Source organism: Antennarius striatus, chromosome 16, assembly GCF_040054535.1.
Source record: "Antennarius striatus isolate MH-2024 chromosome 16, ASM4005453v1, whole genome shotgun sequence".
NCBI lineage: Eukaryota > Metazoa > Chordata > Actinopteri > Lophiiformes > Antennariidae > Antennarius > Antennarius striatus.
This window is the reverse complement of record NC_090791.1, coordinates 7,747,982-7,773,843: the sequence shown is the minus strand read 5'-3', so window position 1 is coordinate 7,773,843 and position 25,862 is coordinate 7,747,982. Positions and strand designations below refer to the sequence as shown.

General features: G+C 41.1%; 3 protein-coding genes across 4 annotated transcripts; 2 read left to right on the top strand and 1 right to left on the bottom strand.

Moving 5' to 3' along the window:
• The first annotated feature begins 2,085 nt into the window (after positions 1-2,085).
• il2rb (interleukin 2 receptor, beta) lies at positions 2,086-8,021 on the top strand. Of its 2 annotated transcripts, none has more exons than XM_068336066.1 (11): positions 2,086-2,239; positions 2,469-2,520; positions 2,866-2,954; positions 3,168-3,309; positions 3,405-3,471; positions 3,563-3,656; positions 3,853-3,998; positions 5,143-5,326; positions 5,788-5,878; positions 6,051-6,129; positions 6,618-8,020. In XM_068336066.1, the coding sequence occupies exons 3-11, from the start codon at positions 2,882-2,884 to the stop codon at positions 7,374-7,376; spliced, it is 1,635 nt and encodes a 544-aa protein (XP_068192167.1). In that variant the 5' UTR covers positions 2,086-2,239; positions 2,469-2,520; positions 2,866-2,881; the 3' UTR covers positions 7,377-8,020. The 2 variants fall into 2 exon arrangements, with proteins under 2 accessions (XP_068192167.1, XP_068192168.1); XM_068336067.1 differs by having other exon boundaries at positions 2,094-2,239; positions 2,474-2,520; positions 6,618-8,021.
• A 1,952-nt stretch (positions 8,022-9,973) lies between these two features.
• c1qtnf6a (C1q and TNF related 6a) lies at positions 9,974-15,123 on the top strand. The gene is made up of 3 exons (XM_068336069.1): positions 9,974-10,123; positions 13,390-13,578; positions 13,648-15,123. Exons 2-3 carry the CDS (start codon positions 13,398-13,400, stop codon positions 14,199-14,201), a joined length of 735 nt encoding a protein of 244 aa, XP_068192170.1. The 5' UTR covers positions 9,974-10,123; positions 13,390-13,397; the 3' UTR covers positions 14,202-15,123.
• Positions 15,124-15,267: 144 nt separating this feature from the next.
• Positions 15,268-23,356, bottom strand: LOC137609207 (carbohydrate sulfotransferase 12-like). The gene is made up of 5 exons (XM_068336068.1): positions 23,299-23,356; positions 20,460-21,020; positions 19,740-19,892; positions 19,395-19,574; positions 15,268-18,983 (listed from the first exon to the last, which is right to left on the bottom strand). The coding sequence occupies exons 2-5, from the start codon at positions 20,826-20,828 to the stop codon at positions 18,435-18,437; spliced, it is 1,251 nt and encodes a 416-aa protein (XP_068192169.1). The 5' UTR covers positions 20,829-21,020; positions 23,299-23,356; the 3' UTR covers positions 15,268-18,434.
• Positions 23,357-25,862: the final 2,506 nt, after the last annotated feature.

Genomic DNA, 25,862 nt, shown 5'->3' with positions numbered 1-25,862 from the left:
AAATACTGTGTTGCAACGGCTGCTGTATGTGTGAATGCTCTGTGGTTTATAGGTGTGTGTACAGCCGGGATGAGTGTTGCACAATGGACCTTCAGAAGGCTGAGACGAACACATTGATCTCACCTGTTGTGTTACTGCACACACATTTTATGTGTTATGATTATATGGTTTAAGAATGTATGAGCATATATATATAATGTTTTTCAATTACTTTTTGTGAGCAGCAGAGGCGGCAGAGGTACAATATTTGGGGAATTCTAAAAGCAGTTTCATTTTGAAAATGTAACTTTTTCTTGGACATACAATTACCAAGAATTTCAATTAGAGGTACACATATTAGTAGTATATTTCCATCTATACAGAAATTTTTTGCTGCTGCTCATAGCAGACATCCTTCAATCACATTCTCCCTGATGAATAAAAAGATTTCTGACAAATTAATATGTATCTTCTGCTGTAGCTTTACTTGATTCACTGGGTTCTCCTCACAAATATTCCAGGAAAGTGATGCTTTCATGGATCTAAAAACAGTTTTATGTTTTAATGTACACTGTATATTAGTGATAATTAATTCATTAATAAAAATATCCATTAACAAAAATTCTTCTGCAGGCCTTACATGATTAAGGAAATTAGCAAATAAAAAATAATTATAAAAAACTTGTGAGTCACATTTAGGGTTAGGGTTAGGGTTAGGGTAGGGTTAGGGTTAGGGGTTAGGGGTTAGGGTTAGACTGATCATCCTTTAGGGTTAGGGTTAGGGACTGATCATCCTTTATTTGCAATTACTTTTTTTTAATTTAATTTTTTTAATTTTATATACTGGTTTGATCCCCGAAGGGAAATTAAGAACGCACACTCTAGCTACTGATTACAAACGCATGCATACATACATATTTGTGAGTACAGGCCCCTGTATCACACACACACACAAAGGGGCCTGTAGGCATGCAGGGGAGGTAGAGTGGCAGGCAGCTCCTTCTTGGTGCGCCTCAAATGAGCAATTTGTAAAGGGGACGGCACCTTGCTCAAGGGTGCCTCGGCAGTGCTCCGGAGATGAGCTGACACCTCCCACTGTCAGCTCACCTCCGGGTATATTTTGGGGGGGGCGGGAGCGGGAATCGAACCGCCGATCTTAAATCATGGGACGACCTGCTCTACCGCCCACTTTACCACTGAGCCACTGCCGCCCCTATCTCACTGAATAGAAATTTATCTCACTGAATAGAAATAGCAGCACATGCAAACACTATTTTTTAGATATGCAATTTTTCAATATTTCTTCATGGAATCCTTTGCAAAAATAATAAAACAATATTTTTGAAAAAAGAAAAGAAAAGGAAACACCAAAACTGTTATATTTCTGTATTTCACAGAAATATAAAACATTTCTCTGATGATGAAACTAAAACTACAGAGGAAATCTCTTGGAGCCCCGTCGCTGCAGAAATGACTGTGCAAAGTGAAGAACCAGCTGCTGCTTAGCGCTCAGCCTCTTTTCCTTTCTCTGTCTGTAGAAAATAATGTATATGAATAGTTTACAGTATACACTGTGTTTGTCTACGGCAGTTGCGGCTGTCACAACGGTGGTTTTGACGCTGTGAAGGTTTTGATGCATTTGTATATTTACATGTTAAATAACCCCATGATTGTAAATCACGTAGCTGGAGCCTCTTAAATCAGCAGAAGCTTAATTGTAAGCTGCGTTTCATTGACATAAACCACTTCATAGGACAACAAGCACAGTTGTCTTTGTACAAACCACCTTACCTTGTTCATGAAACCGGATGTGGTGCATTTTGAATTTCTTGTTTTCAAGGCAAATATCTTGAAGGATGTTCTGGGGTTAGGGTGGCTGCTGCTGTTGGGCAGTGGGAAGGTGGGGGGGGGGTGCTCTCCAATCTACAACCCCCAACCCCCCTCTTCCTCACCTAAACCTGTCCTCTTTCTCACTATCACACAGCTTCATACAACTTCCTGTAAGCCCCAGACGCACAGCTGTGGCTACAAGTGGAAAATGACAGTGGTCATTTCAAAGAAGAGAGAGGGGCGAGAGTGAGGATACAGAGGGATGAGAGAGAGAGAGAGAGAGAGAGAGAGAGAGAGAGAGAGAGAGAGAGAGAGAGAGAAAAGGGGGTGACACTTAGAGAGAGAAAGTGAGACGAAGAGAAACAGAAGCAAAGGAAATGTTCTAAAGTCATCGCTCCGGCAGAGAGGACAACTATCTTTGCCATTCGAGGTGAGGTACCTTAAAATGTTTTTAACTGATGATGATCAGAACCTTTTGACTCATGAATTTCAATCATGACATTAAGTGTGGATCATCCACATTCAATGGATAACCCACATTTAATGTGTCACCATCTGGTTTACTCAGAAAAAGCAATTTTGTTTTCCTGCATATTGTGTTACTGACTGAATATCATTGATGGTGACACATTTGCATCTTTCGTTATCATCCCACTCAGTTCAGGCTTTGAAGAAAAAAACACACATCGATGCTGATGAAAGTGGAATCGGGTAAATATTCAAATCAATCCAACCCCTGATAAATATGTACAACTTGTCTGTACTTTTTATTTGAGCAGCATGGCTGTTGAGTCTGACGAGTATTTAACTGCGTGGAATTATTGGGGTTTTATTGATGGATGTTGGTTCCAACATCCAGTTTCTCTTTATTAGAATCAAAACCTGTCTCATATAGCGGTAGAAACTTCATCTCAAGTTTGGGCGAAATAAAACATTTTGGAGTTAAACATGTGGGCAAAGTTCCTTTTTGTTTGGTTTCTTAATTCTTTCTACATATTCACTATTAATACACAATAAATGTGAACTAATGTGCATATATTGATGTTGTGTTCACAGTCATATCATCACAGCCATGGAGAACCTCTGGTTTGTCCTTGTGGTTCTGTTTACAGTGGACGCAGCCCTTTCCCACCAAAACTCTCAAGGTTTGATTGAATATGTGAACAAATGAGCATTTTGTTCCGCTGACTTTTTTTTTTCTCCTATGAAATGTGATAAAACTAAATTAAATGCCTCAAAAAGAAGTTTCACGGCTTACAGATTTGTCTTGTGATTGTGTCTCAAGTTTGTCTCCCGACCTTGAAAAGTTCAGATGCTAACATTTTTCTCCTTTTGTGTTGTGTCTCCTGTGAATCAAGGACTCTCCTGTGTGAATGATTTTGTTAACAATGTCAGCTGTACCTGGAACGGCTCTCCTGTGGCTCCAGCTGCAAACTGTTGGGTCACCGGTGCAAAGGAAACCAGGATCAGAAACCAGAAGAAAATTCTCACCCAAATGATGTAAGAGTTAAAATTCCCATTCCCATTGATTTATTACATGTATTCTAAATAATTCTCACTATTAATGGTGATTTTTGTCATTTCTTTTCACTTAGTCGAACCTGCAAGCTGGAGCAACATGGAAACTCTCCTCCAGGCTGCAGTTTTGTCTTTGAGAATAAAGTGAGTTGTTAACATGCATTAGTCGTAAGAGCGTCTAAATGTCTGATGGATACAGCTTCTGTTTAACTGATGATATTATGTGTTCTGCCAGGAATTCAACTGTTTCAAAGACCTGCCGTACATTAGAATGGAGTGTAATGGCACATTGGTGGAGAACCTCACCAACTATCAGCCATGTCAACATAGTGCGTAAGCTGTACTACTCTCATTTCATCATATGATACAGAAAAAGAAATTGTTTTAAAAGCCATGACTTTCATGCTCTCCTGTGTGTGTGTGTGTGTGTGTGTGTGTGTGTGTGTGTGTGTGTGTGTGTGTGTGTGTGTGTGTGTGTGTGTGTGTGTGTGTGTGTGTGTGTGTGTGTGTGTGTGTGTTGTACAGTCAAAATGCATCCTCCAGGTGCTCCTAATGTCAGCACCTCTGCCAACGAGACCTGGATATCCTGGACTGCAGGCAGTCCGATCTCTATCTTCATTACATCTTTTGATTTTGAACTTCAGATCAAATGGAAAACACAGACATGGAAGGTGACTTTAGCTAGCATAAGCAATCTAATGTTTAGCAAATATAATAATGACCATCTTCACCATATTAGTGTGGTGCCAGCACTGCATCAGATGCAAATAACCTCCACCATGAGTCCACCTTTTTGCTTGTCTTTTTGGCTGATTTAAAACGTAACTGAATTTGTTTTTTTGGATTTGGGGAAAATTTTAAAGTCTTACAGCTGAGAATGTGATGACATTGACACATCCTGTACATTAATGGAAAGAAAGGTTGGCCATATTAGAGCTATTAAATTTTAGTGGTCATCTGAATGTTGATCCAGGATTTTTTTTTAAACTTTCCTTAACATTATAAGTTAGAACACAGTTGTTAAAAAAAACAGGCATATTTCAGGGACTGCAGTTTGTTATGGAACAAAATTAAAAATCCAGATGTGACAGATTTAAATAATCATTTATTTTCATTTCTCAGCAGCTTCAAGGTAACACTATTAATTGTTTCAGGCTGTGAGTTATTACATTAGATAATATCCTCAGAGAACTAAAGGAGAATGTTTGACCGCGGTGGAGACGTGTCCGAGACTCATTTATATGAGCGACATCATTTATCCTCATATAATTTTTCTGAGTGCATGTCTCCATCCGTCAAGTCCCACAGTTCTCTGTAATTCAATTCACAACCATCACACTATCAAGTGTGAATTTCCCAGTTCGGGATCATTAAAGTATATCTATGTCTATGTCTATGTATGTCTATGTCCATGTCCATGTCTATATCTATGTCTATATCTATGTCTATGTCTATGTCTATGTCTATGTCTATGTCTATGTCTATGTCTATGTCTATGTCTATGTCTATGTCTATGTCTATGTCTTTGTCTATGTGTTGAAGGAAGTCAGCAAAAACACATTGTGGATCTTCCCTATTTTCTGCATATTTGCCAAAGTTAATATGACCTGTTCTTGTTAAAGTCCAATCTTCCAATATATTGTATTTAAATGTGCTCAGGAATCATGCTGACGAAGAAACTGACCAACAAACAAACAATTTAATAATGACAATTGTGGTTGCTAAGGGTGGCTTAAAATCTCATTATGTGTAGCTTATGTAAAAAGTTTGTGCATCATTTTCACAGAAAATTGGCATCTGTTCATCTGTTCTCAGGAGGCCCACTCTCTCTTCACACAAGAGTTAATGCAGAAAGTACCTTCAGGGGTGCTTCAGGGTCGCTGTCAGGTCAGGGTGAGGGTTTATCCTGCTCAACGGCCAAACAGTCAGTGGAGCAACTGGAGTCCAACAACATCCTGGTGTGGACCAACGGAGCCGGTGGCAGCATCCCCGACTCCAGGTAACAACAGTACAAAGTTTATTGACAACATAACATGAGTTCTAAGAGGATCTGAGCCCAGTAGGGAAATCAAGCAGCATGGGTTCCTGTGAATTCTGATGGGTAACCGGTGAAAAACAGGTTAATCCATTATGTTACCCAGCAGACAGTTGTAACTATAATCTAACCTGTAACTATGATTTAAGGTCACTGGATTTGTCATTAAAAAAAAAAGCATTTAAGTTTCTTCTTCTTCTTTTCCTTTCGGCTTTTCCCTTCAGGGGGTCGCCACAGCGAATCAGTTACCTCTATCTTTGATCATCTTAAATAGTAACCCCCAAAATCTAACTTCTTTCATCAAGATCCATTCATTATTCACTGAAAAATAAAATAAGTAGTCAAAAAGCACAGTGACCAAATGAAATCAATTGACTTAATTTTATGTGTATTTTGCACAAAGTAACACAAGCTCTCTGTTTCAGAGGAGCCTCTGTTCATCTGGATGGCAATGCTTAGCTTCAGTCTCGTGGCCATCGTTACGCTGATCCTTTACAGAAGACATGTCAGCAAGGAGTGAGTATGTGTGTGTGTGTGTGTGTGTGTGTGTGTGTGTGTGTGTGTGTGTGTGTGTGTGTGTGTGTGTGTGTGTGTGTGTGTGTGTGTGTGTGTGTGTGTGTGTGTGTGTGTGTGTGTGTGCGTGTGAATGCAGTACAACAAATCTAATGGTTCATTTTTGCTGTTTCAGGCTCCGCCAAAAGAAGCCTGTACCAAACCCTTCTAAATATTTCCACACGCTCCACTCTGACCACGGAGGAAACCTGAAAGTAAAACTATGTTTTCTCAAAAAAAAAAAAAAAACAACAACACCCGAAGCATGTAAAAAATTTGAATTCACATCTGCACAAGATATATGAAGATTTTCACCATAAACCACACAACCTGGACAGCCATAATTACGCTAATCGTCCATATCACGGGTGTACCCCAGGGCTCAACGCTGGTTCCACTTTTATTCTCTTTTAACCAGACATTAAAATCAGACAGAGTTCATAAAATCAGTCCAAACCCTGCAGGAGAGTCAAATTTTAAAGAAGTTTGTGGCCCCACAGCTAAACCTCGACCTCCTAGCCTATTTTTCACTGAGCAGTTCTGGTTCAGGTTAATCAGCCCTGAATACCAGATAATGAAACACGACTGTGACCACAGTCTGTCCCAGATCAGATACTCACTCATGCACAAAAACATACAATCAGGATATTTATAAACGGCAAATTCAGAGATGTTCTACTCTAAATGTGTCTTCCCTCCCCAGACTTGGCTGAACCCTCCTTCAGCTCCTGAATCGTTCTTCACAGCCCAGCCCCGCGACCACATCTCCATCGTCAAGCTGTGTGACGGCTCTGATGTGGCAACCCCCGCATCTCCCTCCTCCAGCTCCACCAGCGCCCTGCTTCACTTCCACAGCTACCCGTCGACAGCCTCAGACAGCAGCGGGGTTGTTGACGACTGCTCCTCTTCGTCTTCGTCGTTCTTCTCCAACATGGGTTACTTCTTATCCAGCTCCATCGGCAGCTCAGTTCAAACTGAAGCCAGTCACGCATATTTCTCCTATCAGGCCGATGTCCTCAATCAGCACCACGGTCACAACCTTCACCGCTCCCTCTGGCCCTCCTTCACCACCACTCCGATCTATGAGAGCCTGAAGAAAGAGCCGCAAAATCCTGGCTTTGACTTTGGAGAGGAAGATGAAACGGAAAAGAAAGACAAAATGATTGTTGATGCAGAGCTTTCACATAATCATGAAACCTCTCCTCTTATTATCGCCCAACTTCATCTTCCTTCTAAGATGTGTCCCTCTTCTCCACCACCTTCCAATGCTCCCAGTCCAACCCAGGTATCCTCTGCTGGTCGACAGGTGGATGCACCTGCAGTAGCAGCTGGTGGCAGCTATGCAGCCTGGCCTCTGGCTGGAGCCATGTGCAGGTCCTCCTCTATGCCGACAGAGCCCAGTAAAACTGGCTATCTGAGCCTCAAAGAGCTGCAGACAACATCCAGTAATAAATCTATCTAAAATTTAACATTTCTACAATTAGTTGTTTTTGTAACATATGTGGAAGAAGAGCAGGTTTAGAAACATAACTGGGCTGTTTTTGCTCTTTTTGTCCATCTGTTCTCATTTTTGTCACCACAGACCTGCTGTACCATCTTATGTAGGAGCTCTGATTTGATGCTTTGCATCAGTCGGTCTCATGATTTAACTTCATAATGTTTTAATTCTGCCTCAGAGATCAACCCTTCAGTTATCATTAATAGATCCTTCAGAAACATTTCATTTATCTTGAAGTGCGTGAGCACATCTTAATCTGTCACAGGTTTAAAGCCGCTGGAGTTCTTTCTAACTTCATGCACACCATCGATGCCAGTCTGTCTCTACATATAGAGTATATTTCCATTACACTCAGTGACTTCTGTAAGGAGACCAAACAAAATAAATCTTGTGGTGGAAATGGGTCACCATTTGGCTTCCTGTGTTGTTGTGGAGTAAAGGTTGAAGGGTGGGCATGTGAGCAGAGAGAATGAGTTCAGTGTGTGTGTGTACGAATGTTTACATGCATTGTCAAGTGGTCCTGGTGGTGTGTGTGAACATGAACATGTGTATTAGAGTGTGGTTTGACATTTAACTCTGACACAACAAGTGACATCCGTTCAGCTCACAGAGAATTAGTTAGCCATGTCAGAGCGACAGCATACGACATGTTGCTTTTCATCAATCTGTACTTTCCATTTCACAAGAACCTGTTCTGTTACGCTTCATATGTAAACTGAGTCGAAACGCTCACACTCAAAATCACACGAGTGATATTTAAAGTGAACATTTTCCCCTATTGCATCACCACACCTAAAAGCAGCAATCACGTGATAATTTGACGTGATTCCACGCAAACCCACCCCCAGAATTAGGAATCATATTGATTCCTAATTATTAGCTTGACTGTTTTATGGATAGAAAAACAATATTCCACTGATGGTGGCATCAGGATCAGAAAACTTTGAAGACACGTCGAATTTTTCACTAAACTCAATCAGGATAGGTTCAGCTTATCCAAGTCTGTAGCTTTATTATGTGTTACCTCACAGTAGGGAATTTTCCAGAAGAATTAACAAGAAATATTCTAGATCTGGAATATTACTTGGATCGAGATCAGATGATAATGTGGCTTGAATCTAACGGTAGTAGGGATGCAGTTTTTGTTGTAGTAGCATAGACTTTATTCCTGAAGTATGAAGCATATATCCTGTAACTGTCCCAATTCCACGACGGTCAAGACGTCTTTTAAACAAATCCTGTATTTTGTATCAATCGTGCAGATCATCAGTGCAATTTCATGGATTGTTCCTCAAGTTCAAGGTCTGGGTGGTTGTGTTCCACCTGCATAAGGACAAGACGGAGGAGAAGCAGGAACAGCCACCAGAAAGGTCATGTGACTAAAAGAGTTTGTACCTGGATAAAGACTAAACTAGGGTTAGGTGGGGTTATTTATACGTAAAGGATGGCTATTTCTATGACTATCTACTATTGGCACTTTCACACAAACACCAGACTGTGTATGTTACATTTCTTGATTAATTGTACATTTGATTATTGGTAAAATTTTAGTGGAAATCCTTTTTTTTTTTTTTCTTCTTTCTTTTTTTAAGACTGAAACTCATTTTGGACTCCATCTGATGTTGACACTGTGGTCACAGCTGTGGGAAAACGTGGAAATAAATTCTTCATAAAATAACCTGTTGGCCGCACGCTGACCGGTTGCAATAGGATGGAGGGATTCTGTGATTTTAGTCACACGTCTCCTCAGTTATCAGCCAAACAGCGACATCTTGTGGTCACTTCTTATTACGTCACTCATTACGTCGCCATGAGCGGTCAGGAGCTCCTCAGAGAAACGAACGTCAGTGAGAATAAACTCTCGAATTAAAAACACAAGGAAGTAAATGAGATCCATAACTCTGTCCCGAGGAAGATTTGATCAGGATTCGATTTATGGGGGGGAAATTACATGAATTTGGATCATTTGGACTTAATAAAGTTCAACATTCATCATCAGGTATACGTCCAGCAACAACAACAATGGAAAGGTTGAGAATTTATATTATCTATTATCGTAATTTCTTTGAATTAGAAGATGAAGTTATTTTTTATTGGTCTTACACTGAATTTATGTCCTTTATAACCAGATCAACTGATAATTCATCCAAATTCAGGATGGAAACACTGTCCTGTACACTGAGGGTAAAGTCACGGACAAAGATGTCGGTTTATAGAGAGCTCATTTTATATTTAGGATAATTTATAATTCACAATTAATAAATTCTGACTAATTTATAATGTACCTTTATTTTAGCTTCAGGTTTAAATGAATTCTCTCACCTGTTCCTACTCCACTTGCTCTTTCTCATCCTCCTCCACCGGTTCTGACTGCTAGTCTTCCTCCTTCCCCAGACAGAAATAAAATGTCGGGGAGGATAAAGACTTGAAATGAGGTTCTATAACAAACAACGACAAAAACAATGCAAGAAATACTGATTCTGAAAGTGTGAGTCCCACTGATGCTCCGCGTCGTTTTGTTCCCAACTGTTTTTATTTACTGATGTTGTGGGACTTTTTTTTTTTCTCTCTAATAAATGAGCAAACACTTCTGTGAGTGTGTGCATGAAACCAGGAGGGATCTCAGGGAAAGATCCCAACACTCCCACAGAGAGGCAGAGGGAAGAGAACTGTGGGATCTCCTCAGACTCGGCTGCAACGACGTGAACGAGGTGAGATCCATTAACATGTCAGGTTTTATCTCTGGAATGATTTTCTGTGATTCACTTTATTTTACCGAGGAACGGTTCAGTCGTCAGAACAGAAAGACGCTCCCACGATCCAACTGATGGAAACTAGTTTTCACATTTGGGAGCGTCGCGTCTCCGCCGAACTGCGAGGACGCAGATCTTTAAACTCAGTCAAGTGTAAAATCCTACATTTCATCAGGAATATAGATGCATCTTAACATGCATTTCAAAATATGCACAAGTTTCCAGTGTAAGCAGGATTTTCCATGAAAGCCCGTTATGTAAGCTCCCTGATCGACGTTTGCGCACATCCTGCGGGTGCGCACAATTTGTGGAGTGAATTAAATGTGCAGCAGAGAAAGGGCGCTATAGTTAAAATCGTTGCAGACCCCTAAACGTGCTAAACTGAACTTTGTTCAACAGTGTGCATCAAATGAAACTTCAATAATTGTGACTTCATAATCAGCCTCTGGAAATACGACGGGATTCCCCGCTTAAAGCGGTCCTATTATGAAATGAACACAAGTGATTTTAAAAGGTTTATTTCTCTTGTTGTTTTCTGTTCTCTTTGTGTTTGTTTAGGGTTGTTGTAGTTTATACACCAATTTATTGTAGCTTTATGCCTTTCTATAGTCCTTTCTGTCTACTTTGTGGGTTGGCAGAAAGGAAACCAAAGTGGAACCTTAATTAGGAGTCTGAAATTTTTATTCTACCTCTTTTTTTCTGTTCAATAAGTTCGGTGTTAAGGTTAAAGCAAACATCTCTCTGACCCTGGAATTGTTTCATTGATAGAGCAAGTGAGTCGTTTTGAAAATGTCCAACTTCCTCCGTCATGTCCACTGAGGCCGAAAACTCAGCCAACATTCTGACCTTCAGCTTCTTCTGTTGGGTCAAGAATTTTTTTTTTTTTCATTTCCAATTGTGCAAAAGCAAACACCAGAATACAATTTATTCTAGGTGCGCTGTGAATTGTTTAAAATGGGGAAACTTTTTCTAAAAAATGGATTCCAGACTTGAATTCTTTGAAATCTTTTGGTGAATTGTAATTCTAATGGAAACCCTGACTGTGTGCCAACTTCCACTCTTTTAACGTTACATCACTGACCTGTGTTCAGAGTTGTTCCATTGTTGTCCCAGATCACTATTTCCATGGCGTTGTCATGACTGCAAAACGTTTTAAAATGCAAAGAAAAAACTTTTTTCCATTCCAGCAAAACAACTAAATAATTTAGTAAGCATATAAATATCTAATGTAATTTAGTCCCTCTACACCTAAAGGCTTCGTTTTCTGCACACACACCTGTGTGTTCTGGATCTGGTTCACTTCCTGTGATGGAACCCTGAGGCCATCCTCCCTGATGGTGCACATGTCTGGATGGAATCTGCATTAGGGTTCGATTTAATTAAAAGAGGCTGTTGGACCTTGTCAGAGGTAAACACTTTACTGAGGGCCTCTCTAGATGATTGTGTTGTTCTCTTTGTGTGTGTTTGGTATTTTTAATAGTCATTTTCCAGCCATATTGTTCTGTGTCTCCTTGGCCTTGTTAGTTTCTTTGTCTTACTTTTTTTTTTTTAAAATCTTGAATGGTTTTGTTGTTTTGATTTTGTTGAATTCTCTGAATATTTTGTGGTAAAGATATATTTTGGAGGCATCAGAGCGTTTAATAAAGTAGGTTCAATAAACCCTGCTCCAGTTTCCTTCCAATCAGAGCCAGCAGCTGGTTTCACAGGTTCAGATTTACGTCGTCGCTGTCAGGGAACACCTCCGTCTGTGTCCAGTTGTTAGTGTGGACACGACCATCCAGCATAAACACAGCAGCACACACTGTTCCAGTCACAGTGTAAGTGGGCTGATCCTCAGAGTCTGGCAGACAGCCATGCTTTTTCCACTGAATGACAAACTCTGCTTGGCTCTCTCACTTTATTTTCTCTGGATAAAAGAACCCCCCCCCCCATCATCTAATTAGTGATAAATTAGGGCCATTTTCCAGTTGATTTATGACTCTCCCTCATTTTTTTTGTTAAATTTCAGAACACATAACCGTTTTCAGTACAGAAATCTTCTTTGGTTTCTCATTTAATCATCCAGTGAATTATAAATACTGTGATGCTTGTTTTTTCTTGGTTGTTTGTTTTATTCTGTTTTTTTGGCAAAAGGATGTCCTCTCTGTATTGTTTTTTTTTCCACAACTCCCGACTGGCCCGTCTCCTGTTTGGGATGATAAATGTTTGCTCTGGCTCGGTTCTGAAACTTCCTCTGCAGGGAACGACAGCTAGAACACAGAAAGATGTTCTCTTCTGAGCAGCTGCTGAATATTTTGGCGCCCACATATGATTCATTAATGGATTAGTGTTTGTACTGCTGCTCTTTCTTCATATGAACAGATGAGCGGTGTATTCATATGTTCATATTTCATTGTCAGTAGTAACTACTCCACACTATTTTAAACACTTAATACGGCATCACATGACTGTATATCATCCTATGCAGTATTCATTCTTCTATATTTTTTTCCTCACAACTACTCAGAGCTTCAGCTGAGTTACCTGTTTCAGCTCAGACTCCGTGAAAAGTCCTGCATTGCTGAAGAGTCACATAAATCTGGTTCATGGTTTTAGAATTGGATTGGTTTTGGAATCATCGGATGTTACTGTTGGTTGGTCCTCAGACGATGAATCTTAATTGACTGATTTTTTTGTTTTTCTCTCAGCACTACCACAAAAGTGATTAACATTAAATAAACATATTTAACATTTACTCCAGATTTAAAGTATAGGGATTGTTTGTTTCCCTAGAAATCTTAAATTGATAAAATCCTTGTTACGTATGTTTGCTTGCTTGTGTGTATGCAGTGCACACTCTAAGCACCTGTGTGAGCCTACTATGATATCATAATTGGCCTCAAATTTAAATGACACTGCACAGGAAATATTTCCACAATAACAAGCAAAAAAAGAAGAAAAATTGTCTGGGGCATCTATAGACAAACTAGACCTTAGTCAAAAAACCACAAAAGAAGTGTATTATGGGTAATATGGAATCATGAAGTATTTGGAAAGGCATGATGTTATTTTGAACGGCATAAAATAAATTCACATTGAATTCCAGCGTCAGTTTCTGACAGTAGAACAAATGATTTGTCCAGAGTGAGAACTGGAAATACGATCATATGTTAGGATTCCACAGATTCTTATTCACTTCTAGCTTCTGGGGCTTTAAATGATGGGTGTCCTCTGTCTTCCTGTAGGCTCAGCTATGTTGGGAGTCGTCCTCCTCCTGTTCCTCTCCTCCCTGGTCGCTCTGGTGCCTCCCCCGAGTCCCCCTCCTCCCCCCTGCAGACATTGCTGTGACCACCTGGAGCCAGACTCCCCTCCCACTGGAGGGGTGAGACACGTCCCAGAAGTCCAGGCCTACATCAACATGACCATCCTCAAAGGTAGTGCATCATCAGAGGTGGACAGAAACCTCCCCCCAGCTTAGTTTTTGTTCTTCTGATTCGTTGCAGGGGACAAAGGAGAACGTGGCGACAGAGGCACGCCAGGTAAAGTCGGGCTCGACGGCCCCCCAGGCCCCAGAGGTGCCGCAGGTGAAAAAGGGAGCAGAGGCGAGGCAGGCCTACCCGGGGACCCCTGCAAAGCCCAGCACTCTGCCTTCTCTGTAGGACGTCGCAAATCCCTCCACAGCCTGGAGTCCCACCAGGGCCTGGTGTTTGACACGGTGTTCGTCAACCTGGACGGTCACTTTGACATGTTCACCGGGAAATTCATCTGCCGCATCCCTGGGATCTACTTCTTCAACGTGAACATTCACACGTGGAACTTCAAAGAGACGTACCTGCACATCATGAGGAACGACTCGGAGCAGGCCATCGTGTACGCCCAGCCCAGCGACCGCTCCATCATGCAGAGTCAGAGCGTGATGCTGGAGCTGGAGCTCAGCGACCAGGTGTGGATCCGTCTCTACAAGTGGGAGAGGGAGAACGCCATTTACAGCGACGACGTGGACGTCTACATCACCTTCAGCGGATACCTCATCAAAAGCAGCGCGGAAGGGAAGTGAGGGTTGGCGGGAGGGCGAGGCCGAAGTCGGTTTGTATGGAAGGCAAACAAATTGAAGCAGAATGAAATTCCTTGCTTATCTGTTTTGTTGTCTTTTATTTTTGACATCTTTTTTTTTTTTACTCATGAAATGTTCGAGGGGGGAAACATTACATTATTTTGGGAAATTGTGTTTTTGAAATTAGTTTTCCTTCTGAGGGTTTCATGAGCTGCAGCCAGCAGCCAGTTAGCTTAGCATTCAACGGGTCAAAACGTTTTCAATCAATCCATTCAAAACTTATTTTGTTAAATCTGATGAAATTTTTAAAAAAAGGCTTCTTTTTTTTTTTAAGCAAGAGTGTTTATTAAGAATGTGTTTGTCAAGAATGATAAAAATGTGCTCGATACCATGGATTTTTTTATTTTTTTTTATTTTTGGGAATGCGAGTCGTTACATTACTGTGGCTGAAGATGATCATGAACATATGGTTCATAATCTTGTTCTCTAATGAAGAACCGAAGGAAATGTTTATGCAGTGACATATAATAGGTACACTTTTAGCTTCACTTGTATTTTGGTGCTAATACGAATTTTACTTTTATGGTGCTATTGAATGTGTTTGACTGAACACATTTACCAGATGGTGCTCACTCATCTTGTTATCTCCACACTGTTTATAACATCTAAAGTAATGAATGAAGGATAGAATAATATGACACAAACACCAGTATCTTATACAGATGTACAGATATATTGTTAAGGACTTCCTTCATTGATACACCGCAATAATCAATTTAAATGCATGATTATCGTTGTACTGTATTATACAGCAACATGTTGAAAACAAAACTGTACTCACGACCACTTGAGGGCAGTATAGCCGCATGAAATTGAATGTGTTGCTCCTCCTCTAAACATTTTTATAAATAAATCATTATATGAAGCCTTGTTTCTGTTTCTTGTTGGGAGGGTTATGCTGCCTTTACCTGAGTCTCTGATGAGTCAGTCTTTGGTGCTGTTAGCCCCAAAACAACTCAGTTTATGGGGTTCAACTCTGGCAGAGGTCGAGTAGGTGAAGGGACCTGTAGTTTCCACCTACATTGCCCCAGATGGTGACACCCCCCCCCCTGCTGGGTTTATTGTTTTATGTATTAAAGTTTATGAGTAAAACTTCAGAGATTTTTGAACGAGTTCTGACTGAAGTTGACAACTACATATATGGGGCATATTTGTATCAATTCAACCTGAATTAATCTGAATTGAATTGACATGGAGTCTGAATAATTAATTACCTTCTTTGTTTTTGTGCTGTATCTTTAGCATCATTTATATATGTTGTGTTCTTTAGTCCCCATCACCCTGACTGAATGGTGACAGCAGTGTGTTTAGTGTGTGGTAATCATCCAGAGGATTCCTTGTCTTTGTTCTAATCAGCAGCATTTCCTGTTTAGTCCTCGGGCTGCACTGTTATAATTTTCCTTTCCTGTTTCCTCCCCAACTCCTTCATGTCAGCCTAATGACACGGCGTCTGTTCTGTCCCCATGTCTGTCCTGACACATAACCTGATGTGACTGTCAATGTTTTGTGTGAAAAAAAGTTGGATAGTATGATTCTACAATCCTGTCACAGGGTGGTAAATGCTTTCATTAATATCAGAGAAGTGACTCACACACAGACTGCTGGATTTCCCATCATGCCCCACAACATTTATTTTCTCTTGCACAAAGACCAAATGATGCATGACACCGACTTATCTGAATGTTTTGCATTTTCCCCACAGAGAAGAGTAGGTAGGTGGAAACAAATAGAGTGCTTTGTGGCTTGATGTTTAACAAACATGGATGACAAAAAACACACATTTGGGTTTTTTGGTCTGCGAGACAAGGAAATAGCATGAAGCCTAAATGAAGAGATTTTTGGCACAGCGGCTTCAATGTGCCTTTGAGCTATTCAGAGCATAAATGCTACTGAAGCATGAAGTCACTGGAAAAAAACACATCACCAGTCAAACTGCAACCGTCAGAAAAAAACAAGAATGAGTTTCCCTTTAGAAATAAAAAAAAGCTACATGTACTCACAAATTTCATTTTTGCCTTACAAAATTATTCTGTATTATGCCAAAAAACAACCACTGCTACAAAACTGCCCATCACATCAGAAAAGTATAAAACCACAAAATAGAAACACAAGAGATGAAAATCTGATAACCTTTAATCCGTGTGAGGTGGGAGTGTATTGTTGGTGTATTTTCTCTTCTTAACCCCAACCTGCTTTTCTGCATGGATATTTAAATCCATGTGGGGAGAGACAAAAAAAAAAAAAAACACCCCAGAAAATGTGGGCAATCAAACAGCTGCAATAATTAATATTAACCAACCCACATGAATCATGAAGGAGTCAAATCTTAAAATATACACCACAGAAACCAAAAGGCTGAAGTTGTGAGCATGTACATGTTAGTGGCTCGCAGAATCGTTTAACGCCGAGCAAGTCTGTGACATCACACACAGCACAAACTGCACAATAATCCTGTGATGAATGACACACAGACGTTCGCTGCACAGTATCATGGGCTCTGCTGCAGAGCCCCACTGTCTCTTCTGAGTCCAAATTATAATCGCACATGATAGACGAGGCCCAGTATATCAAATACACCTTGCTATGGTTTCATACAGCTCTCACTGTAGTGTTCTACGTAAAAATTAAGTCCTTCTACAAAAATATGGTTTTTTTGCTGTGTAAACTTTTGCAACCAAAGGCACAATTTCTCATCTTTGCTCTCTTCTCATAAAAAGCAGCAGTCTGGTCCACACCACACTTCAAGAAACAATTAATCCCAACTCAAACCTTAATCTAACCTGTTCATGGAACACCAGTTCCAACATTCATTAGTAATTTCACACACGGTCAATCATCTTTGCTTCATGTTATGTGCTCAGCTCTGTGCTACAAAACTGTGTCCCATAAGATGTTCATATGGGAGCAACCAGGCCGCTGCAGTTACCACGGTTACGTAATGCGGTTCAGCTGAATGATTACATGATCATATGCTGATGATCAAACATGTTCCCTACAAAAAAAATTGTTTTTTTGATGCTTCGTCTCTACCCATTCTGCTGACATGAAAACAAAAGGTAATTCCAGACAAGCTGAGACAAATCCAGCTATGCACTCTGGTGCTCGCTGGAGCTGCCGGGCCTCCATATGCACTACACTGAGGCAAGCACGCCGCACTCTGAAACAGACTGAACAACGCAACCCGCCAAGTATCTCGGTCAAAATGACACGGACTTCATCCTGAACTGAAACCGATGAGCCAGGTCCAAAGAAGCTGCAGGTTGTTGCAGACATGAAGAATCTGAATCGGTGTGACTGAGGTATAAAACAAATCTGCCTGCTCATCTTTGAGCTGTGGTCGCCAAAACAAATCCGATGACAGCCATGATTAGCTGCACATTTTATAATCCCTTTCAATCCTTACATTTGCACTGGCTAATGAAAAAATAATTAGACCAACATTTGTGTGATTACAAAACATGATCATATGCTGATGATCAAACACGTGGTAACAAGTATTAAAAAAAAACACACACCGCTCTGACAAACTGCTTGAACACACTGATGCTCCCTTGACGTTCCTCATCTCTGTACTCATGTTAAATTAGATGACAGCTAATGCCTTAATGTAACTACACTTAAAACTACCACTAACACCTTAAACTAATTACCCAAACTTCCTGTCCGATGTATCCGTGTCGCATTCTCAACAAAAAAACCCTTCTCATTACATTACCAACAGTATGGCTCTGTGACATCATTTCAACAAGGTTTCAGAAATCCTGCTACGAATGTTGTGTGACCCTCACAGTTGGTCTCAACACAGCTGTGACATCACAGTCGACAGGCAGGATGACATCAGAGTTGGAAGTACAGGACACTTGGTGTGGAGTTTCTGAGAATGTGCAACATTGTTAGGACGCTGGTGGTTTCCAGCAGCCCTATCTGAGCTTTCCCTAAGTTGTGTGCTTCTAGTTTTTGTCTTTGTGATTTGAAGAGGACAGGAATCACCTGGCGCCGTGTCGTCAGTGTGCTTACTTCAAGCAGCGAGCATCCTTAATAATGAGCACATTCACATGACACATCTGCAAATTCCACAACAAAAAAGAGGTGTCACTGTTGTTGGAGTGTTAGACTATTTCATGACATTGATAAAAACACAGGATTTGTGTGTGGCTGGGTCAGATTTCTGATGAGTCACTCATTGAGGATTGAATCTGGTCTGTGGTAGCCAAACAGCCTGAAGTCTGGTTCGTACAGCTTGTAGAGTTCTCTCCGTGCGGCAACAGGCACAGTGCTGAACCAATCAGCTTCCCAGCTGCTGGCTGTGAGTTTCCCACCTCTAGTGGGAAACTCCACCACATTGTCCACCCGCAGCTGGCGTAGTAGGTGCTCTGCATCCTCCTCCGCTGTCTCCAGGTGACCCACAAAGTCATATTGAATCTGGCATGGATGGCAAAGCCGGTACACCTGCTGCCAGTGCTCATTAAAGGGCATCTTCTTCTCTGTCTGAGGGTCCAGCAGGTACTGGATGAAGTGGGAGAAAGATGGATAGATACCTGTGCCAAACGCCTCTTCCACAGTGGAAGGAGGTGTGGGCTGGTCGGCGTAGCGGTGCAGCATGACTCGTGCAAAGCGGCGGTAGAATTCCTCGTTCGGCGTTTCAAATTTATTACGGTAGGCGGAGATGAGGCGCAGAAAAGGGTCCCGCACAAAAAGAAACTTGGTATACTTCTTCAGCTTCACCTTCAAAGACAATCAAAATGTAACATTAATTATTATTAAATGTCTAGCAATGATGAACCTCATTATAAAAGCAACAAGTAGTCTGGAGTGGCTCGAGCATAGATAATAACGGTGTGGGAGGAACAGAGTAAATTAATGTTAACAGCCAAAATGTGTGAGTCAAAAAGCTGAGTAAGGACTGCTAGGATGCTAATTCAGCTGTTATCATGGCCCAAATTAACCACTTGCGAAAGCAAAGCATGTTCTAAGAAAGGAGGACATCCTCTTCAAACCAGAACGGACGAAGAAAAAACTAATTCACCAACATAAAACCTCACCATGCAGCTCTGATGCACACGGGAACATTTTCAGGGAAATTATAGTGTTATTTCTTGATAACATCGCCATGCAGTGCACAATATTTCAACATACCTTCATGAGGTGCTTTGCAAACTTGCCATAACGTTTCCAGAATTTGTTGAAAGTAAAGTGCATGCTGCTGTTGTGGATCAGGTTTCTTGGGACGGCCATTGGGTCCCTCTCTGGAACACCTTCCCTCAGCAAACTTTCGCTGAGGACTATCAGGATACGCTTCCAGTTCGTACATGCTACCTGAAGGACACGGAAACAGTCTCAATGAAATCTTAGGTGGCTAAAAAAATCTGAAAGAATCAGTCGAAAACATAAACCGAGGTCTGAGTCTTTCACTATGGTCCGACTTTCATCACAAATAAACATTCAATTTTAAAGCATTAAAGCCGTATGGGAGTGAAGCACCTTGGGTACATAGCAGTAGATAATTCCATGTCTGTCATCCACAATGAGATGATCCAGTTCCTTGTTGGGAATGTCATCAAATGAGCGGTTTTTGCCAGGAAACACGACACTGTCATTTGCGCACATTTCCTGAAGTAGTTTCCGCCGCTGCTCCTGGTTGTGTACAAACACACAAAGACTCAGCTTTAGCAGTCAAAATGACAAAAACATTCACAGTTCTAACAGCAACAAAAGAAAAACAAGAGTCAAGTGAAGGATGGCCAACATGCAGATACTAATGGAACTCTACGAGTCTGGTCAGATTCACCATCTTGTCTTAGAACTTTAATGTTTAGCCGATTGAAAGAAAATTTGTTACCAAAAATATTTTGCCATAACACAAGGACTCCACATGTTCTGGCTGATGAGACCTCAGCTCATCAATACATCAGTTAAAGCCTTGTAGGTATTGTATGAGGTCATGAAACTACACAAATGAATAACAATAAAGCCGTAACTCATCATTGCATAGGCACTGATTGAAGATGTTGTTGATGGTAGACATTTTAATTTCTATATCATGAATAGCAAAAGCAGAGCTACTGGCATTAACAGCACCGCTGCTCTATCAGCGTTCAGCTACGCATCAACATGAATGGGATGCAGCCGTTATGAATGGATTGTTTATACCCGCGCCCTTTCATTCAGCTCAGACCAAATTGTCTCATCTCAGATAATAACCTGTCTCTCACGGAGCTCTGCTGCCACTGGAGTCAGATGAATCTTCCACTCTTGCCGCGGTATATACCGTTCCTCCGCTTTCTCTGATTGGTTAGTCGTGTCGGCAGGGGCGGGGTCTGTGGGCTCACCAGTTCCGGGCTCAAGGAACTGGTTAACGAAGGCATCGATGTCAGACAGGAACGAGGGGGTTCGGGAGGTTTGAAGCTGATGCTGGGGAGGATGGGGGTGTGGGATTTTGGGGCCTGGAGAGACGGGGGTGTGCAAATACAGTTGGGACGCTCCAACATCATCCCAGTAGATGATAATCAAGAGGATCATGAAAGCCGAGCCAAGGACGATGAAGATGCGAAACATCCTGGATGTTCCCATGGTGACTGTTGCTTGCTACAGGGTCACCATGGCAACACAGTCATCGTCCAGGAACTCTCTCTCAGCATGGCAATAAATAGATGGCAACTATAGCTGTGGTTGGATGGAGCTTATCATGATACTGGTCCACTGCAAGAGTGTAATTGGCCATCTATGGATCGACTCTCACCTCCGTTGCATTTCTGCCACTCCCTGCAGACAGAGACAACGCTCAAACATAAAATCACACATATCTCCATTTTTAAAATCAGATCAGATTGTCTCATTGTCAACTAGTAGATTAAACATAAAGGAGCACTGAGACAGATGTGTGGATAAAGCAGCCAAGAGTAAGGTGAAAACAAAATAATTCTAGTAAAAATAAGAAGGAAATGTGTCCATGTGAGCATGTGAGAAAAGTTTTTGGCTCCTGTTAAAAAAACTACAAAGTTAGACAGTCTGACAGTTTGCTGGCTTTACAGTCTTGAATCGGTATGCACTGAATTCCTACTTCACCTCTTTGAGTGGACTTAACTGCTACTCCCTGCAGTAAAACCTGAAGTGGTTGTCAAATATCTGCATGCCAGAGAGTTCTCCATGTCATACAGTACTACCCTTTCATTACACAAGCATCCTGCTGTACTGCACTCAGGGCAGGCTTCCTATGGATTGTGGTATAGCATCAGCACACTTTAATACTGGATTCCTCCGACTAATAGAAGCCCCTATGTTAGCAACCTTTGAATGAGGGCCAATTGCAAATATTTCACAGGCCTCACCAAGATAAATGCTTAAAGAACACAAACACTCTGAAGATTGAAATGCACAAAATGAAAAGGACAGAAAGTAATATACCGGTAAAGTGCAAATACAGCATCAGCTACACCTCATCTCAATCAAAATTCATGTCAGTTAAGTCACAACTTATCTTCTGTTCATCTCCTCCATTCCGAGCAGCTCATAAGTCATAGGACATCACTTTTCCATTCTGAAACCTCTAAATTTGGAGCTCTCCTGCAACAGTCTACACATTATTTCCTCCTTCTTAGAGCTGAGAGGAGGCCATCGACATGGAAAATCATTTCCCCACTCCAGAGGCTGCAGACACCTCTTCTGCTCCAGCAAATTTACTGCCACCCTGTACAGTCCTAAATGAGGTGCTTCAGCATTTCCATTCTGCATTTCCAATTTATATTTCTACTTACATTTAATTTCCTTCAAAATCGACTGCTATTATCATAACTTATTTTATTTGAAATAGAATTTTAAAAAATTAAATTAAATCATTTTTAATCTGAAAACAAGATCTATAGTGAAAGAGCCACATTGGTTAAACCTAACTAATCCTACCTACCTAGAAGAAACCCTAAACTATGTAAATCCGTGAAACTTGAATGCCTCAGTCCAAAAAGAAAATCTGATCCAACAGGTTCCCAGAGAGGCAGGAAACCTGTGGGGTGGGTTTAGTGACAGGTCTGACTGAGGCGTGGGCTTCTGTCCCCCCAGGATAACATCATCCTGACGCTGTGTCAGTCCATGAGCAGGAGGATTACCGCTGCCATCCATTCTGATCAGACACAGACTAATGCTTTATCCTCAATCTGAGAAATTTAAAAATCTTTTTCTTGCTGCCTTGGTTACATCTCATCATGTCAGTGATAAACAAAAGATGTTCATATATTTTCACATGAAACTAGCAACTCAAACCATTTTAGAAGTGAAAACACGAACACATTACTAGGAGTAATAGATGCTGTACATTTGTGATGGAATGTTTTTCCCTTCCTGCACTCTAACTGTTGACAGCGGGATGGAGCAATATTTGGAAAGACAGAGGAAAACGCGCCACTTCAAATTTCCACCTTCATTCTTCATGAACCGTTGTGTGTTTAATAATACTGTGTGTGTGTGTGTGTGTGTGTGTGTGTGTGTGTGTGTGTGTGTGTGTGTGTGTGTGTGTGTGTGTGTGTGTGTGTGTGTGTGTGATTAATAATACTGTGTGTGAGCTACATCTGCTGTGAGGTCAAGCTAAGGGTTACTATTATTTACTGTTGTTATTAGCATGAAACACTTCTGCTCGCTGTGCTAACGTGTCGTCCACGTTTGTTATGTTTACCACCGGCTCCAGCCAGACGAAATAAAGCCACACAAAGCGGCTCCAGCTCCCCCGGAGACAGATAAATCACCGTCCAGCCTGCAGCAGCCGTCAGCGGACGCCTGACCGAACACAACGTAGTCTTTGACGGGAGAAGAGCCCGACAGGAGCCGCTGGTTCCGACGTGATGCTCCGGTCACAAATTTACGTGGACGTGATGTAAAGTAGCTAAAGAGTGTTTTTAATCATCATACGCCGCCTTCAACGGTGTCTAGGTGTTAAAGTATTAAAACACGCAAATAATTTACTGCTAATTAAAGATTAATTGTCTGGTTACTTTTCATTTAAAGCGTATTTGAAAGAGAAAATAAGTCAAATGTATTCGGTGCTCCCTACCTTGCCCGCCAGCTCCCAGCGCCGCGTCAGCTGCCTGTGATGCGAGCCTCTCTTTTTTCCAGAAGATGGAACGAGAACACCGGAAGTATCGCGAGAGTTTGGAGGAGGGGTTTCTGCAGCGTGAACTCGTGAAGGGAGAAATCTGGCTTTCTGGGTCAGCCTCAGCGTAGTGTGTTTATGCTGTGGGATGATTTATTAGGACTGTCTGCCCGCTTCCTCGGTCCCTCCCTCTTCACTCCCACAGGGGCCGTGTTCTGGAAGTAAAGCGCGAAAACAAATGTCACCTCGACTCAAGAAATTAGTGCAAGGGGAGTGACGATAAGGGGTGTTGGGGATCTGTCTATTTCTGCTTATTTAAGTTGATAGTTGATGTGCGTAAAATCCTGTTATTTGTGAGCATTTCATCCTGTGGCGTGAAACACAGCAAGAAGCCGTGACAGAGCCGACACATACACACTGATACCATCATCTGGTTTCCATCAGCTTCACACTTCAAGATCACAGCCTTCATGTGTTGATGGTAAATACATGGTGTAGTTTCATGACAATCCACCTCACAAGGTTATGATGCATGCTGAGGTAAGATGCAAAAGGCAGACAAAAGTGGCAAAAACAGAGCCAAAAATGTTTATATAGCAGTGCAATTGAGTGATTATGTGAAGATTTAGATTTAATGAACTGTGTGCACACACACACAGACACAAAGGGCCTGTAGGCATGCAAATAATGGCGGGATGGGCAGCCACATAGCAACATCGTGGGAGTAGCTTGTGGGATTTGGTGCCTTGCTCAAGGGTGTTGGTAGTGCTCAGGAGGTGAACAGACACCTCCCCATGTTCCAGTTTACGTCCCAGACTTTGGTCCATATTAGACTTCAACAAGCAACCTTCCAGTCCCTACGCAAATCCTTGCAGACTGAGCTACCACTGCCCAACCAAGACTTTTTAAAAATCCTTATTTTGCCCAGAAGGTGCCATTGAGAGTAAAAAGCGAAACAAAGTAATTATCAGCATGAAGCACGTACAGAATTGAAATACTTTGAGACTGTTTTCTAACAGTTTTTATTTTATTTTATTTAAAATCTGACCCTTTGAGTGTAAGCCTTCAGTGTAAGCCTCTGAGAAAACATCTTGTGTCCAGATGTTATCCTAACATAAACTAGAGTGAAATATTTTTGCCAATTATATAGACCGGTCTTTAAATGAAGAAAGAACACAGGCGCTGCTTTAATTATTTCCTGTAGTAACTTTGCATTTCAGTAAATAGATACAGTAGAGTTGTTATGCATTCCTCGATACAAGCCTTTGTACGCTTTCAGTTTTAATCCAGTCTTCAGTGGCAAACCTATCCTATGCTTATCTCATGTAGAATCAATCTATCAGCGAAGGTTCTCAGTCATCCAGGACAAGTTAAATCAAGAGGAGCAAACAAGAATAGATTTGCATTATGTTTGTTGAAGACGTTTCACCTCTCATCCAAAAGTCTTCTTCATTTTTAACTAACTGGTAGCTATACCAGTTAGTTAGTCATCCTCCTTCTTTGTTTAGAGATGGTCTCTCCAGTTCGACAAAAATGCTTCTGTAACTCCTCTTCCAAACCATCTGTCTTCCTGGCTAAAACGTGGACGTGACCGTCCTCAAAGGAGTGCCTGTGCCTTTCAGGTCTTGTCCTTAAGTTGTCTCTGTGTTGATATGATTGTGGAGCACTTGTTTAGTCTCCCCAATGAACAAGTCACTGCATTCCTCACAGCACTGGAGAGTATACACTACGTTACTGTTTGTGTCGTGGTGTTTTGTCCTTAGGGTGGATCAGCTTTTGTTTTGTCCATATTTTAAATGTATGTTCACAAACACAAAATATTCTTATATGCATGTCTGTCCCTGCAGATGAGGATAATATTTAATGCACTTATGAAAACATTTATTTTAAACCCCTTTCTGATCTGCCCATGTTTGTCAGATTGAAACATCTGGAATCCATAAAACAGCAAAAATAGACACTCGATACTGCTTTATAAGCTGTAGAACCTACCAGTTTTGATGTGGCTTTACTGGTTATTTCTAAAATTAGAAATCTCATAACTCTAGAAAATGTGTTTTTACGTACGTTTTAAGTTTTAAAATCAGTCAATTCAGGATATTTTGTTGATGGATTATTTAAAGTGTCAAATGCAGTATAACATGCAGTAGCTGCCGTCAAGATCTTCAATGGAACAGAATTTAAAATATTTACTTATGCATAACAATTTTGTTTTTATGTATTTGCTGAATATTGTTTAGCTTTTTTCCTTCAAGGCTGATCTGGCTTGTATCACTGGTACCTTTGATTGCATTCATGAAAAAAATGATAGGGCAGAACTTTTAAACCTTGTGTTTATGCAAAAGTCTCGTTTCCTAATGTTGTACAAAGGTGTAATGCGTTTTCAGAAAACATTAAATGCTACACTCTATTTGAACCAAGCTGGAAAAGCTTTACCTCTCTTATGTGACATTACAAACACAATTGTTTCATAAGAAATGCAACATAAAGTCCTACAGGCTCTAAATGATGGAGATATGATTTTT